Genomic DNA, 17,944 nt, shown 5'->3' on the forward strand with positions numbered 1-17,944 from the left:
TCCTCACTCACACCTTATATACCTTTCTGCCATCATTTCCTGGGATTAAAGGCATGAGTCACCATGCCTGGCTATTTCCAGTGTGACTTTGAACTCACAGAGATCCAGATGGATCTCTGCCTCCAGAAGGCTAGGATTAAAGGTGTGAGTGCCACCATTTTCTGGCCTCTATGTCTGTCCAGTGGCTGTTCTGTTCTCTGAACCCAGATAAGTTTATTAGGGTGCACGATATATTGGGGAAAACACAGTATCACCACACTAGAGCACTATGCTTACCTGCATGCCTGCCTGCTGTCCTGCTCCCTGCCATAATGGCCATGGATTGTAACCCCTGGGAAGCATGCACACCAAATTACATGTTTTATTTTATCCTTGACCATGGTGATTTTTCACAGCAATAGAAAGTAGCTAAGACACTTACAATTCAGTTAAAGCAGCATGGCACCCTGCTCTATGCCACCATTCTTAAATGCTTCCTTATTTGAACCATGGAGCAACTCTATGGTCACCTGGTGTCTCCAACCCCTCACTCCTAACCCCAGTCTTGCCTTTTACATAATCAGGAAAAGCCATATATATATTAAATTCCCCAGTCCTTATGGTAGGAGAAGGTGATGTGACAAATTCTGCCTATGAAACATTCAGGAAACACTCCTCTAACGGTTTCTGGGAAAGATTTGTCTTTCTCATGAGTAGGACTGAAACCTCTGGTATTGCCACACACCTAGTCACATCATTTTGATCATTATAACTACAAAAACTAGACTGTGACCAAGAGGTAAAGAGCAAGATCATCACAGAATTACCCACTTCCACATTGTTGAACTGAGATAGAAATGAGGAAATATGAAGACTCCATAAATCATCACCACAAAACTGTCTTTTATTAACAAAACCGAAGAACCCCAAACACTTTGTGGACATTAACTTTTTCCCTCCAGATTTAAAATGGTATTCTGTGTGTACATTATTTTTAAATTTTCAACACATTTAGAAGAATACAGTTGTTGACATAAAACAAGCCTAAGAAACAAAAGTGAGATGTTCTTCAATCTGGTTTCAAACGTTTATAACTATCAAATGGTCTTATGTGAACCTCAGTCCTGGTTCACATGCCATTTCTCCTTTGCCTCATGGGATGGGGGCTGCAGATTGTGTAGTACAGCAGCAGCACATGTAGTGGGTATGAGGAAGAAGTCAATGTGGACCCACTGAGATGCACATCTGTTGATACACAGTGGGGAACAGGAAGGTGGCAATCCACCGGTCTTAAGGGAAATCTGTCAACAAAACCTTCCCCATTCATCCTATGGAATTGTGTTTTCCCTCAGCATGTTGGTCAGAAAGAGACTAGTTTTTGTCAAACAAGTAGGAGTAAACATAAGGGGGATAAGTCATCACTGCTTCTGCTGCCTTGAGGGCCCTTGGCCACAGCCACAGCCACAGCCCTCCAAGCTGCCACCTTGAGTCAGAAAAGGGCTTACTACACAGCCCAGGAGCTTCCTTCAAGAAACAGACAATCAGGATCTATCTCAAAGATTAGCTCTGCCGTGCATTCTTTTTGATAAAATGGGCAAGAGGATGGAAACTGTATGGTTCGGATGAGAGCAGACAGCACATGAGGTCTACAGAACATCCTGCAGAATGGCTTCCCTTTAGCCTGTTCGGGATGGTTTGCCCTGCCTTCAGGTAATGAGGTGCTGGACAGCCCTGAGAAGTCCACTATCAGGCTCAGGCAGTGAGTCAAAGGGTAATCTTGGGGATTTATACACATAGAAGTAATCAACCCAAGGTGGAAGAGAATAGTCATGACTTAGAATCAAAAGTACCTGTGATGAAGAGACTTATGAGGCATCACCTAGAAACTGAAGGCCAGATGTTTAGGGTACCCCACAAGCCTAGTTCAACACTCAGAATGGTCTATGTATGAAGAAGCCTTCTCTTTCAGATGCTCTCCATTCTTCCTGCTTTATAAGAGGAGTAGAAATTAGGACTAATGTCAAGGAAGTGCTGGTCCAGACAATTACACCATTCTGCTTTGTCTGTTATGACAGTATCTCTACAACAAAACATGCTTAGGAAACCTAGCCCACTTGTGTCACCAACAACCACCAAACTCGGAAATTTAGGTGACAGGATTACTAACCATATGTGACTCCAACTTAATGTCCTTAAAACTAATTTTAAAAATCACCTAGATAATAATTGTCTTGGTTAGAATATTTTGTTCTTTATGTGTATAAATTCAGCCTAGAATTTATTTTATCACCTCAATTTGTATGAAAAATAAGGAATGTATTATTTTTAAATTCAGACTTTACCAAAATGTGAAATAATTTTTTGAAGGGATATGGATGGGTCCAGCTGGCATTGTATCTATTCTGTTTTATATAGTAATAAACTATACCGCTAACAGATGGAGCCTGTTTCAATAATACGTATCTGGGTGAATATCTGAGAACTGCTAATATTTAGTCACTAGCTGGGTTGACCACAAGACACGAAGAGGGGAGCAGTGTCAACTGTGCCTTCCCGAGCTCTGCAATGTGTGCTGCTTTGCCCACATTCCTTCTGGTCCAGGAAGCTATCTTTAACTCTTGCTCTTCTGAAGACTGCCCATGGAAAATGCTAACACAGTTTTCTCACAGGGTATCTAGATTTGCTGGCTGATGTTTGAGAGACATCACACAACTGTTTCTTTGTTGACAGAGATGACACCCTACTTTAGATACTATATACAAAAATGTGTGGCTGTCATCTTAAACACTCACACATGCTCAGCTAAGAGTTCATGTGATGAGTGTGACTCTCCTATTAAGTCAACTTACATCTACAGACAAGCACCAAGAAACATGCACACTACAGGGAGCCTAGATATGAAGAATTCAGATTTCACCATTAAGGGAAACGCTGTCACAAAATGCTGCTGATGTGGTTTCTATCACTCATGCTCTAATTTGGGGGTCTTTGCAACAAAAGGGGCTTGAGGAAGTGTTTGCCCTTTTTTTTCCCTTTCTTTATTAGGATTTACAGTAGGGTCTGTGTCAGGCACTAATCAGTCAGGTGGCTTTTGGTCCAACGGGTATGTTAGTTGTCTTTTTGCACCTTTTTAATCCTTCTGCAAAAAGCCAAGTTCAAATGCTGGAAACCGTGACGTCTCTGGTACCAAGATATCAGAGAGAAAGTGAACAGCACCAGCCATACCTGCAAAGTAAAATGTGCATCTTTTAAGAACCACACAAGTTACTGATAAAACAAAGTGACATTTAATCCCTTCTGCTACAGGGGCTTTAAGGACATAAGGAAAAATATCATCATCAATTAAAAGTGACATCATTAAAAACAACACCTGAAAGGCAATTATACCATTCTCTATTATCATGCGCGTGCATGCCTGAGTGCCAGCTTCCTCACTGAGTGAGGTTACTGCAGTTCACATCTGTCTGTGGGTACCAGTAGTCTCCCCTTCTTGCTGAATAGTGTGTCCTTATTTTGCTACCGAAGAACATTTAGGTTGGTCCCAGCTTTTCCTATAAATTTTATTTATTTATTTATTTTTGATGAAAGGGTTCTAGAAGCTTATTTTAAAGAATAAGAAGAACATAGACCTATTGGAACTCATTAGAAACTAAGTGGCCCTTAGTGCCTTTGAGAGGAACTCTAGAAAAGCCAGTGGTGAGTGCTCCAGGAGCGCAGCAGATACAGCCCAGTGTCCTCTCTGGGTAGGACTGTCTGTTGGACTCCTAGATAAGAACTTGGTTAATAGTTATTGCTAATTCTGTCTGCCATGCATTGGTGAGGCACAGGGCAAACAAGACTTGTTGACTTCCTAGCCATAGGGGAGCTGCTAGGTTCAAAAGTAGAATTTTGATACAACAAGCTATTTTAAGTTGCTATTTTAAGATTGAATGTATAAGCATCAGTGGCCTCCACTTTAGAGTCTAGATATTGACTCCTGTTGTCTGATGTAAATGCATCTCATGTTTATTTTTTTTCTGCAGCAGGGCCTCAAAATAGATCCCAGGCCAGACTCCTAATCATGATCTAATGCCTTAGCCAACAGTGTGATGAGATTATAGGCAAGGACCACCATGCCTGCCACAGGTTTTTATTATATAAACAACTAAAGTTTTCATTCTGGGAAATATTTTTCCTTATTACTTCAACTGATAAAGAAAAGGCATTGATAGAATCCATTGCCTATGTACTTGACTTGAAATAATTAAATTACTTATTGCTTCTGAAGTTTCCTCTGGGATATTGTTATAAGATGTGGTTTAAAGTTATTATCAAGCTGGGCGGTGGTGGTGCACGTCTTTTAATCCCAGCACTCGGGAGGCAGAGCCAGGCAGATCTCTGTGAGTTCGAGGCCAGCCTGGGCTACCAAGTGAGTTCCAGGAAAAAGGTGCAAAGCTACACAGAGGAACCCTGTCTCGAAAAACAAAACAAACAAACAAAAACAATAAAGTTATTATCAATCTTTCCTAATGCTATGAAGTCTTTGCACTGTAGTTTATAATTTAGTCAAAACGTGCACATATGCATGCAAGTGTACACACACACACACACACACACACAAGATATTTTGGAACCCAGTGTGGTGGAGCACACCTTTAATCCCAGCATTTGAGAGGCAGAAGCAGATGGACCTCTGTGAATTCGAGGCCAGCCTGGTCTACTTAGCAAGTTCCAGGGCAGCTAAGGCTAGATCTCTAACTTCAATATAATTATAATACTTATTAATTATATTACATTCTTTCTTATATGTATATCTACCTGGGCAGACTTAATTATTGTTGTTTTTATCAATGGCCTTGTTATAGCCATCAGTACAAATATTGAACTGTCTTCAATATTCCCTCATATGTTTCTAATTATTAATATCTAATTACTACTTTCCATTAGTTACCAGTATTTCTTTACATAATTTAAAGAATTAGGTGTATTTAAATAACTAAGTCTCCTGTGAACATATAGAATATATATATTACAAAATGCAGAAGAGAAAACTTATTATCTCCCCCCATCCAGTAAGCCTTCCAGGTTTTGTTTGCATATGTATTTCACCGAAGTTCTATAATTTTTAAGACACTCACAGAAGCAAACATGCTTGCCATCATTTTGTCTTCGTTTTGAAGTGTTACTCAAACAACGTCGAATGCACTAATGCTAGTCCTCAGGACAGAGTAACCAGATATCCAAATGTATGGTTTTATTTTCATATTTTCCTACCTTCAAAGAGGGAATAAGGCCTGTCAGGGATGCGACACCCATGTGCTCCATAATCCAGACACCACTCTGCAAACTGAAAAGAAAAACATTCTTTTTAAGACTAGAATTCTTAACAGGCAATGAATGGGACACTTGAATGCTTTCCTAAGAACTGAAGAAGGGCTCCAGTGGCTCAGTGGTTAGGAGCATGGAGTGCTCTTCCAGAGGACCCTAGTTCAATTCTAAGTACCCACGTCAGGGGGCTCACCAACACCTGAAGCTCCAGCCTTACTGGGAACTGATTCCTCTGGCCTCTTTGGGCACCTGGACTTACATGCACATTCCTACATACACACACAGACACACAGTTAAAAATTAATAAAAATAAATATTGAAAAACTAAAGAGGCCAGTTTGGACAGTAGTGGTTCCAGGGCTCCTGACTGTACTGTTTGACAAACCCCCTAGCAGGATGAGAGCTGGGGACTGTTCCTTGATTGTTTCTGCTTCTGTAGGTCACATCTACCTTCAAACATTGCAGGGACACTGGAGGAGAAAGCACAACTCAACAGCATGCCCCTGTTCCTTCCAAGCGCCTGCTCCATCTGAATCAAAATCCCTGCTCTGAACCTGCCTTCAGGCTTGGCCGCTGGCTCCCGCTGCTCTCAGTTACTTCTGGAGAACACGCTCAGTGGGATGCTTTTTCCTCAGTGTCTCTTTACTGTCTTATAAACTGTTGCTGGAACAATTCTCCATTGTGGAAATACCTCAGCCCTTAGCTCTCTACTCTATGGGTTTTACATCCCAAATAAGTTAACACCCTCCTTCTTTTTTTTTTTTTTTCTCGAGACAGGGTTTCTCCGTGTAGCTTTGCGCCTTTTTCCTGGAACTCACTTGGTAGCCCAGGCTGGCCTCAAACTCACAGAGATCTGCCTGCCTCTGCCTCCTAGTGCTGGGATTAAAGGCATATGCCACCATTGCCTGGCAACACCTTCCTTCTTATATCACAGACATTGCCTTAGTGTATAACTCATCAATTCCCCACTAATAATTCAATAAGCCCCTATGTGGGAACCCAAGCTCTTCCTGATTCTTCAAAACCAGATCCATGGTGACTTTTCTAAAGAAGAGTCTCCACATGGTCCCTCCATTTTCCAAATTGGTATTCAGTGCTGTCTGCTTTTTAAAAATCATCTGTAGGTCCTGAAAACCACTGGTAAGAGGGATTCTTTATTTAAATGATCTAGAGTGGGTCACGTGGTCCTCAGGTGTAATCACGGTTGAGAACTGCTATGTGCATATGTGACGTCAAGTCTTGACACTCGCCCTCCTGTGGCATCTCATTGCACTGAAGTGCTCCTTCTCCATGATACACTAAGATGTTTCCTGGCTTTGTACTAGCTACTCTAAAAGGAATGTATCCTGCTTCCTCAGGCTACTCCCTTCCTGACTGACTCGCAAAATATTATTACTGAAGAAATAGGTCTCCCTACTTATGTAACCATCTAATATTATACTTACCTCTACCTCTAGCCTCTGCTCTGCCCTGATGCCATGATCTAGTAACCATGAATTTTTGTCTCATTTTCTTGGATGCTTCAACCTCCAGGCCACTGGGCAGGCAGTTTCCGCTCTCTACAACATCCCTCAACCCTTCTGTATAACTTCCAGCTATCTTCCTGTTTTGGCCTATACACCACTTTCTGACCTCCCATGACTAGATTGGGTCTGCCCTCTTACATGCTTCTACAGCATCACATGATCAAACCATGAATGTGGGCAACTGATAGATAAATGCATCCTCAGGGATCCCAAAATGGGGAGGCTATTTTATTTGGGTTGATAGAAACAAACAAACTAACAACAACAACCAAAAAAAAAAAAAAAACCCTCATACTAGTAGCAGGTGTTCATTGTCCAAATGGTATAAAAAAAAAAATTACATTATCCATAATGTCTCTCTCTATCAACGGCCACTGCCAACATTTTGGTGTATTTTCTTCCATAATTTTAGTGTGTGTGCACATAATTACACCATGTGAAACATGTATAGTAACAAAAACACAAGGAAGCATTTACCAAGTCTAGCTTCCTGACATTCATGAAAATGTATTCAAGGCATATGTAATTGTTTCTATTTGGGACCATGAGCTACTGATGTACATGTGATAGAGGAGTAACCCAGACAAGGATGATCATGGAGCTTATATTTCACTAGTTTGAGCCAAGCAATACACTCAGTAAACAACTGGATGATTCTCCCCTGTGGGAGTCTTAAAGAGTGTGAAAAATGTCATAGTTAAACTAACACTGAATGGCAAAGAGTTGCTATCTGAATTGCAGGGGAAAGTACATTTTTGCTGAAGGAAATAGCTAATAACAGTTTAGACTCCATCCTATTGGGAGGGAAGACTAGTGAGGTAATATCTCTGAAAGTGATTTAAGATGAGACAAGGTAGAAGAACAGGCAAGGGTCAAGGCATGCAGGACTACAGAAACCTGGAGAGGAGTGTAGCTTTGACACGTGAAACTTATAAAGGATTTAACTGGGAACAATTGTAGATAGTCTGCATGGTATCTCAATTCTTAAAACATCCTTGGTAGACAGGCAGTCATCTTCTCCCCATCCTTTCAAATAAAGAAATGGAGGCTTGAAGAAAAATTGTACTTTAAGACAACAAAGCATATGTATAAGCTGGGTATGATGTCAAAGAACTGTAAACCTTGAACTTGGGAGGGGGAGGGGCAGGAAGATCAGAGTTCATGGTCATCCTAGGCAAAACCCAGGCCCATCTGTGCTAGCTCAGACTCTTCAAAAACAAACCAACACATAAATAATGCTTATACATAGTGCAGTAATTCTGGCCAAGTAGTATGACTCCAGAACTTGTGTTCTCCAGAGTACCCTTTATGTTTGCTGCCCTCATCTCAAAGACAGGGACAGAGGGCTAAGGACAAGGCCGTGCCAGAAGAAACAGACTCAGTCACAGATTGGGAGGAGTAGACTCAAAGAGGGAAAAGGAGTTGTGCTTTTGGACTCTGTTCTGGGAAGTTCTTGGGATGCAGGGATAGAGGTGCCCTCACCTTACAGGCTCGATAGAGGTACTTCTTATCTTGCGTAAGGTGGTAAAGGGTCAAAAAGGAATAACCATTTCCAGAGGTTCCATGGCAGATTCCATAGCCTTTCCGGAGCAGACCTCGCTGCCAAATCACATCACTGCACTCCATGGCCTCTTTCAAGTATTTTTCCTCCTTAAAAACCTGGAGAGTAAGAAAACAAAATTGATAGCAAAATGTTTTCAATGAAAAATTAGAAAAAACACTTCCCCACTGATGAGAAAAATATACAACATTATGAAAACTGAACAGGCATGGCAGTTAAACAAACATAAGGGCCTCTCCACCCAGTCAGGTCCTGCTCGACCATCTCCTCCTTCTCTTGCCCAGTGAGTCCTTCCACACACCCTCCTTAATCCACCAGATCTAGCTCTGGTCCCACACCAGTGTCCAGGCCTGGTCTGGCCACCTGTACCTGTACGGCCACTAACCTCTAGGCTGGGCCTCTCCTCTCCACAAGTCCTGAGCACCTCCTCCAGCCGCCTGAGGATTTTTAACTAGAGTCAAAAGACTTTTAACTAGATGGTCTTCTACTGGGCTTAGAAACTTCCCCCAGTCAGAGCTGAGCCCCGCCCACTTCTGCTACCCCATTTGCGCATCAACACTAAACCCCAAACCCCATTCAGTTGAAGACAATCTGACAAGCTGAGGTCACTGGAAACACAGATCCAAACATCAAGTCATCAAAGTAGAGACACGATTTCCGTGCCCAGAAACACTACAAATAAACTAACCGCAGATGTCTAGGTACCATCGCAATAGCACAAGCCACATAAAGAACCAAGAGACGAGATCGTCACTGAAAACGCAGTACTCCCATAGAGACGTTCCCTGAACAAAAACAACTCAGATGATCCACGAAACGATGATTTAAACAGCAACACCACATATGAACAAGGAACTTGAAGGAGACATAAACAAACACCAGGATGAAGACTGAACTCTGTGAATGGAATGATGAAAACAATGCAAGACACAAAAATATAATTCAATAAAGAGAATCTCAGAGGAAAGTCAAAATGAAGTCACTCAGAGGAGAACCTCATCCCTAGATCGGATCGAGTTGAAAAGAGAATATCAGGCTTTTGAAGATAAAGGAAAGGAATTTGATCACCAAGTGAAAGAAAATCTCAAGTCAATAGAAAAAAGAAACCACGAACAGAACATGAAGGAACAGAACACAATTTATAAAACAAAACTGAACCTACAAATAATACATATAATAGGAGAATAAATCCAGGTCAAAGGCAAATAAAGCATTTTCTACAAAATTATACACGAAAACTGTCTCATCTAAAGAAAGATATACCTAAAAAAGTTGAAGAGGCATACAAAACACCAGACAGGCAGGACCAGAAAAAGTCCTCATGTCATACAACAGTCAAAACACTAACTTTAGAGAATAAAGGACTTTGAGGGCTATAAGAAAGATCAAGTTACTTTAAAAAGCTCCCCATCAGAATACCATCGGATTTTTAAATGTCGATTTTTAAAATATCTTTGAGAATTTCATGTGTGTACTGCATTTACATAATTTCTTCCTTTTCTGCTCCCTCTCACTCCTTCCACAACCCCCATGCCACCTCAGACTCATGGCCTCTAAATCATTAATTATTATTGTTACAGCCGGGCGGTGGTGGCCCAAGCCTTTAATCCCAGCACTTGGGAGGCAGAGGCAGGCAGATCTCTGAGTTCAAGAACAGCCTACAGATCTACAGAAGGAGCTCCAGGACAGCTAGGGCTACAAATGAGAAGACCCACTAAGGATGAGTCTTAATCTCCCTCATTAAGGATGGGACCTTGTGAGATTTCCCCATTCACAGTGGCATGTCAATTGGTGGTATCACTTTTCAGGTCTTGTTTAGGAATCCATATTGTTGAGATTTCATGGATACAGCTTCCCTGTCATATCGACAAGAAATTATCTCGCAGCAGAGCAGATGTCCTGGTCCTCTGGCTCTTAAAGTCTTTGTAGCACCACTTCATGGTGTTCTCTGAGTGGTACATGTAGGGATTGTATTGTGGATGCATCTGAGGTGATATATTGTATACCCCAATAAAGCTTGCCTGGGGACCAGAGGACAAAGCCAGCCATGGTATTAAACACAGAAGTCAGGCAGTGGTGGCACACGCCTTTACTCCTAGCATTCAGGAGGCAGAGATCCACCCGGATCTCTGTGAGTTCAAGGCCATACTAGGAACAGAGCCTTTAATCCCAGCACTAGGAAGGAAGGAAGGAAGGAAGATGGCAGGGCACAGAAAGGTATATAGGGATGAGTAAACAGGAAGTCTCTCTCTTGAGGCTGAAGATTTCAGAGAGGTAAGAACATGGCTGGCTTGTTCTGCTTCTCTGATCTTTCAGCTTTCACCCCAATATCTGGCTCCAGGTTTTTTGTTTTTGTTTTTGTTTTTGTTTTTTATTAATAAGACAGTTTAGCAATTCGTGGTACATGTATCAGTTGCTGTTGGGAACCCCATAGAGAGCTAGTTGTTCTCTGAATTCTGACCAGTTGTGTCTTTCTGTAATGGTCTTTGGCTACTGAAAAAAGAGATATGAGAGCTATACTTATCTGTGAGTAGAAGGGTAAGTATTTAGAGTGTGGCTACAAATGACCCTGGTTTAGAGAGGAGGCTATAGTAGGTTCTCCCTAGGGTCTTTGAATGGTCCCAGCCCTGGGGAGTAGGCTAGTTTTACCATGTCATGCATGAATTCCTTCCTGTGGTACTCTGAATGAGAATATTCCCTGTGGGCTCTGGAATTTGAATATTTGGTCTCCAGTTGTGGGTGCTGTCCAGGGAGGCTTGGGAGAAGTGGCCCTGCTGAAGAAAATACATCAGTGGGCTTTGAGGTTATGAATCCATATGCCTTTCCTAGTTCACTCCCTGCTTTCTACTTGCAGTTTAAGATGGGTGCCTCCAGCTTCTGCTCCAACCACCATGACTGCTGCTGCGTGCTGCCATACTTCCTTGCCAGGAAGAACTGTAAGCCAAACAAACCCTCCCTTCTATAAGTTGCCTCAGTCACAGTGTTTTATACAGCAATAGAGAAGTAAACAACAGAAGAAACTGGTACCAGAATTTGTGGGGGTATTGTTGTAAATAACTTGACTGTATTTTTTTTTTTTTCAAGGAATGGTGAAGTCTTTGAGACTTTAGACTAGAAAAGAGGTTCAATCTGTAAGCAGGGCTTAACGGGCCATCTTAGCAGGATTTGAGAGATTGTTAAGGGAAAAGTAGACTGCAGCAGTAGAGCTCAAGAGGTCTCCAGAGGAAAGCAAGAACCTTTAAATATACTAGTATATCTATTGTCTGTCTGTCTGTCTGTCTGTCTGTCTATCTATCTATCTATCTATCTATCTACCTACCTACCTACCTACCTATTTATCTCTATATATACACTAAGAAATGTATATATATATATATACACTAGTTTGTTTCCTAGTTAATTGGCCATCCATATGAAATTTTGGTAAAGAAGCTAGCACTTTCTGCCCTCATCTTAACAACGTACCTTAGGCTGAATCAATAAGTAGTAGACTAATTTCTCTGGCAGAGGCAATTTGAAGCCAGCATAATATTGAATCTGTGGTATGGTCGTTATTAATGACTATTATTATTATGCAGCTCTACAGTGAACAAGAGCAAGTGGGGCAAAAAGAATCGCAAACCTTGTTTAAAGATAAAAAGAGCACTAGGAAACAGTGTTACAGCCAAAGCTTGTTAAGAAGCTGCTGCATCATCCTCCACAGTTTCAGAGAACCACCAAGGCCAGGCAACATGTGGCAGGGAGTTCCTGTGTGAAGTCCTTGAGAGGGCAAGAGGCCCTGAGATAGATGCTAGACCATCTATATACACCCTAGTATAGTGTGCTCCATCCATCCATCCATCCATCCATCCATCCATCCATCCATCCATCCATCCATCTATACTTGTTTCCTAGTACATTGGTTTTGGTAGGATGATTATTTTCACAATATTTATTCTACCAATCTGTGAGTATAAGAGGTCTTTCCATCTTCTAATGTCTTCTTCAATCCCTTCATTCAGAGATTTAAAGTTTTCACTATAGGGGTCTTTTACCTCCTCAGTTAGGCTTACTACTACTTTTTCTTGACTTTTTTTTTCCCTATCATGATCTTTTTCTCTATGTGTCTGTTGTTAGTATACAGAAAGGCTACTAATTTTTACAAGTTGATTTTGTATCTTGCCACTATGCTGAAAGTGTTGATCATTTCTAGAAGTTTGGGATCTCCTATGTATGGGAGCATGTCATCTGCAAATGGGGTAGTTTGACTTCTTTTCTGACTTGTGGCCCTTTAGTTTCTTTTTCTTGCTGTTTTAATTAGTGATTCAAACACTATATTGAAATAATTGGGGACAGTGAACAGCCCTGTCTCAGTCCTGACTGTATTTATTCATTCTGTTTGGAGATAGGATCTCTCTATGTAGTCCTGGCTGGCCTTGAACTCAGAGATCTCCTGGCTTCTGCTTCCCTTGTACGGGGATGTAGGAGTGCACCTCTATGCCCAGCCTTGTTCCAGACTTTAAACTGAGGAATGCCAAGAGTGAGGGAAATAGTCTTCTTCAGTAAGCTGATTTCCAATATGCAATAGTGAGCCCCCAACACATCTACAAGTAATGTCACACAGAGTGAGCCCGCTGCATTTATATATTAGGGCATATATATCAACAATTAAGGAAAAAGAGCCCATAAATTTGAAAGAAAGCTAGGGATACATGGGAGATACCGGAGTATGGAAAGGGAAGGGGGGAAATAATATCATTATTTTATAATCTCAAAAATTATATATATAATTAAAACAATAAGTCAGATTTGTTGGTTTGTAATCCTGGTGCTGGGGCGGTGGAGAAATGCTGACCCTCAGAGCTTACTGGCCAGCCAGTCTAGCCAGTCAGTGTGTTCTAGGGCTGTGAGAAATCCAGAAAAAAATCAGATGAATGGTACTGCAAGGCTAACCACTAGCCCTTAAATACATGGACACACATATGTACTTAAACATACAGGATCACACAATGTACACAGATACACAAATAAATTAAAAAGTGGACAGTGAGGTGGGAATGATGGTTCCGTAGTTAAAGCTCTTGCATAAACATGAGGCCTTGAGTTCAGACCCCCCCAGAATCCATGTGAAGATGGCTGTGATAACTCACATTTGTAATCTCAGCACACCTATCAGGAGAAAGGAAGCAAGAGAAAGCAAATCCTCAGAGGTGCGCAGGCCAGCTAGCCTAGCACGCACAGCAGCAAAACGACACAGACCCTGCTCAAACATGATGGCAGGCAAAGACCAACAGCACTTGGCACATGCATGCTCACATGAACACAGAGATTACACCCAAGGTTGCCCTCTGAGCTCTATACATATGACCTGACACATGTGTACTCACACTAACACAGAGATTAAAATTTAGAACTAGTTTTCAGTGTACACTAGCGTGGGCTTTGCAGAAGCAACCTGAAAGCTTAGTGGTGTAGACTGTGCCCTTGGACACTTAGGGTAACACAGGAGCACTCACCTGATATGCCTGTAAGAGCATGTGGATGACTCCTGGAGCACCATGGCACCAGTGGACCAATCGGTCTGTTTCATTGCTTAATGAAGATGGGTAGTTTCCAGATCGGAATTTTTTGTGGCGCACATAATCAATACTAGGTTTCACCATTTCTGTTAAGGTTTCTTGGTCCACTTTTGCTTCTGGCTTTAAAGGCACAAAAAGAAAATAATTTATTTTATCTGTTTTTTTTTTTTAACTACTGTAGCATGGCTAATTTAATAAAGCATTAATTATCCACAACACTAAGGAAGATACAAAATTAGAATTCAATCTTGTGGGTTTTTTTTTTTTCAGACGTAGTTTTTCTGTTTGTTTCAATTCTTCAAAATCTTGAATGTATTAGTGTTCCAATGTGTTGGACTTTCTATTCTTTGATGAATTGAAACCAACACTTAAAATCAACCATCCTACAAAGTAGTAAGAAGAGCTGAGGGACTCTACTGAACCCTGAACTATGAAAGATTTGTGTGTGTGTGCTGTCTAAATACTAACCTGTCATTTCCTCCCCATGGTTCTTGCCTCCTCCTAAAGGTCAAGTACAACACACCTCCCAAATCTATCAACTGGCTTTTCCACTTTGGGCAAATTATTGAACTGTGATTTCTTTATAAGGTAATCAGAATAATTAGCTCCCATTGAAAAGTATATGCTTGTCTCCTTCATTCAGTAATTTGTATAATAATGGTTATTACTGAAAACATTCATTAGCTGTTACCTTGTAGAATGAATCAAATTTGCATTAAAGTTTTACTAAGGAGTTAGAACTACAAACAGTTGGAAAATATTTGCTATTTTGAGGGACTCTTTTGTTTTGTTTTGTTTTTCTAAAAGTAGTAGCCGGGTGGTGGTGGCGCATGCCTTTAATCCCAGCACTCGGGAGGCAGAGGCAGACAGATCTTTGTAAGTTCGAGGCCAGCCTGGTCTACTGAGCGAGATCCAGGAAAGGCGCAAAGCTACACAGAGAAACCCTGTCTTGAAAAAAACAAACAAGCAAAACAACAACAACAACAAAAAGTAGTGAAATATAAAACATTCAAATGGTTTCAAGATGCTATACAGATTCTCATCAAAAACCAGTGGCAACCAACTGCAAGTGAGGCTAATTGAATGTCTTTTGGTATGACACATTAGCAAGCCCTCACAGATCTACAGTATTGATAAAGTCAGGCTAAAGAAGTCTCTGTTCATTGATTTAATTTTCATTTGATTCTTAAAACAAACTTCCAAATGAGGTATATATATTATTATGACTAAAGAGAAATATTGCTTTGAAATTGCTATAAACCTATTATAGCTATAATAACTTTATAATAAGATAAAATCTTATCAAAAAGATTTTGTTAAGCATGAAGTAAGAGACAACTTAAGGAATACATTTGCTTCCAAAATTTGCTGAGGTAAAGTTAGTTTAATATTTTAAAATATTTACATATTAGAAAACATTTAGGTGTTTTCCTGAGATACATTTAGAGAATGTGTTCGGTATTTTTCATGAGGTTTATTTTCAAAATACTAAACTATGCCTAGAAAATTATTTTTATATAGCTAAATTCTTAAGTATACATGCCTTTAATTTTTTTTTCTTTTTGGTTTTTTCAAGACAGGGTTTCTCTGTGTAATAGTTCTGGCTGTCCTAGAACTCACTTTGTAGACCAGGCTACCTTGAACTCACAGAGATCCACCTGCCTCGGCCTCCCAAGTGCTGGGATTAAAGGCATGTGCCACCACCACCAGCCACATGCCTTTAATTCGAACACTCAGAGGCAGAGCAGAAAAATCAAGGGTACAAGACTATCATTGATTACACAGGGAGGTCAAGGATAGCCTTGCTACATTAGATAGTGTTTTAAAAGATAAAATAAAATAAAATGAAACACATACGTACAATGTTTAGAAAACTTATTATGCAAAACAAAACTATATTGCTTCATGAGACACAAATGGCCTTTTTTCTTTTTTAGTGATTTCCTCACTATTCTTTAAATAACATGTACAGTTACATCCTGACCTACTGATTTTAGACTTCACTGGGTTTCCCTTGCTCAGCAGATAAGGACACTTGCCCTTTTCTAGTCAGCCCCAGATCATTTTCTCATCACCATTTTTGGTTATATGCCTATATAGAATTATGTTCTATAAGCTTAACATGTGACTGGGATTGCCAGCAGCCTGCAGATATAGGGAAGAGTTGTAGTTCAAGGCTGAAGGCAGTCTGCCCTGTCCCCAGGAAGAGCAAACCCTATCCAAGTCCAGTCAGACTGCTGGAGAACGCCCTGTGCTTATCCCATGTCAACCTTTTGCTGTATTAGGAACGTCAGTGTACGAGTTGGGCTCAGCCACCCACATTATAAAGGACAAGCTGCTTTACTCAAAGTAGAGCAGTTTTAATGAAAATCTCATCTCATCTCATCTCAAAACAACCTCAAGGAAATGTCCAGGATAATGTCTCACCAAATGTCTAGGCACTGTGGCTTAGGCAGATGTAAACATCAAATGAACCATTCAGATGCCTAGCCAATGTTTCTAATGGGGACTTAAAAGTGTCTGTTGTCTATATATCTTCTACCAGAGATAGGTGTCAGGATTTGAATGTGGAGTACACCTTCCCCCAGGTGTTGGCGCTGTTTTAGGAAGTCCTGGAACCTTTAAGAGGTGTGCCCTAGCTAAAGGAAGCGGGTCACTGAGAGGTAGGCTTTGTTTCCACCTGAGCTCTGGCTGCTGGTGCCTTCTATCCCTGGCTCCGTGCTTTCCCCAACTGTAGTGGATCGTGTCTTCTTGAACCAGGAGTCAAATAAGCCCTTTTCCCCTTAAGTTGCTTTTGCAGGAATTTTATCAGAGCTGCTAGTTTTCCTCACAATCAACAGCTGGTAAAGCTAAGAACTGGAACCTCAGGACTCCAGCAGCTGGTCAGAGGAATGGGATCTGAGTCCAATTTCTGGCCCTGAGAACAGACATGGCATCCTGAACTGTCCTCGAGTTCATGGACTGATCTATCTAGACCTGGTTTCTGGGTCCCTAAACCTCCTAAGATTATTGTTTAACAGGAAGCTTTTTGATAAGTAACAAAGCTACAGCTTTGTTCCCTCCTGTATGGGCTAACCACTTGAATAGGACAAAAGGCCCCCAGGAAAGCTGCTTGTCTCAGAGACTTCAGAAATAGCATAAAACCTCCCTACGATGAAGATGGTCCCTCTGCCTGTTATCACTCTACAACTCCAGTGTGCTCTCCTCTCTGAAATAATCTGTCTATACTACATTTTGTGTGTGCGTCACCTGAAGGTTCTCAACAGATCACAAAGACTTTGGGAACTGATGGGAGTCCAGAGTGAGAGCCCAGAGTCACAGCAAAACAAAACTTACAAAATCAGTGTCTCCAAGAGGAGAATTCAGTCTCTTCCCTGGGGTAGAGGATGTATTGCCCATTGTTGTGAGAGGTGGAGATGTCTGAGGCCAGTAGTGCACCATGGTGTTCCCATGTGCCATCTGGAATTTAAGTCCCTCTGCTCTCTTCTTAGCCTGGCCTTCTCTGATCCAAACAGATGGTTTCTTTCTCAAGCCCCAATTCCTCCTGTTGCTTATAAGAATTGCTGCAAGGAAGAGTCTGACAGATCTGAAGCTCCTTAGGGATGTGTGAAGCAGCCCCTTCCTCCACTACACTGGCTTCATCTTGACACAGATATGTGCCTGGTGCAGCTTCTGTGCCACATGTCATTTAAGTCCCATGGTTCTACAGTTCTGCAGGAGAAACCAGCTCATTTCTTGCTGACAGCCTCCTCGGGCATTTCTGTGTGATCTTCTGACCTGCAGGTCATTTGCCATTTTTGTAAACTTAATTTCAGTATACCTTTTCACTTTGGGGTCCTATGTGTTTCCTAGTTTCCTCAAAGAATTGGAATTTCTGGTTTTGCTCTTCCTGTTATTTAGAAAGGATTTGTATGGGAACTTTGTCTCTGTCTCAACGCTGCAAAAACGGACTCCCATTTTTCAAACACAACTGGAAATGTGTTCCTATGGACTATACTGACAGCCTGTGAAAT

At 41.2% G+C, this 17,944-nt stretch overlaps 1 protein-coding gene across 1 annotated transcript in view; it reads right to left on the minus strand.

The window, feature by feature from the left end:
- Positions 1 to 860: 860 nt before the first annotated feature.
- Lancl2 (LanC like 2) overlaps positions 861 to 17,944 on the minus strand; it is a 45,167-nt gene continuing 28,083 nt past the window's right edge. Inside the window, exons 6-9 of the mRNA XM_036181697.1 lie at positions 13,869 to 14,051; positions 8,295 to 8,471; positions 5,233 to 5,305; positions 861 to 3,204 (exon numbers count right to left, since the gene is read on the minus strand). Of these exons, the coding sequence (XP_036037590.1) occupies positions 3,110 to 3,204; positions 5,233 to 5,305; positions 8,295 to 8,471; positions 13,869 to 14,051 (528 nt within the window). The 3' untranslated portion in view covers positions 861 to 3,109. The remainder of the gene's footprint in view (positions 3,205 to 5,232; positions 5,306 to 8,294; positions 8,472 to 13,868; positions 14,052 to 17,944) is intronic.

Source organism: Onychomys torridus, chromosome 3 (assembly GCF_903995425.1).
Source record: "Onychomys torridus chromosome 3, mOncTor1.1, whole genome shotgun sequence".
Lineage (NCBI taxonomy): Eukaryota > Metazoa > Chordata > Mammalia > Rodentia > Cricetidae > Onychomys > Onychomys torridus.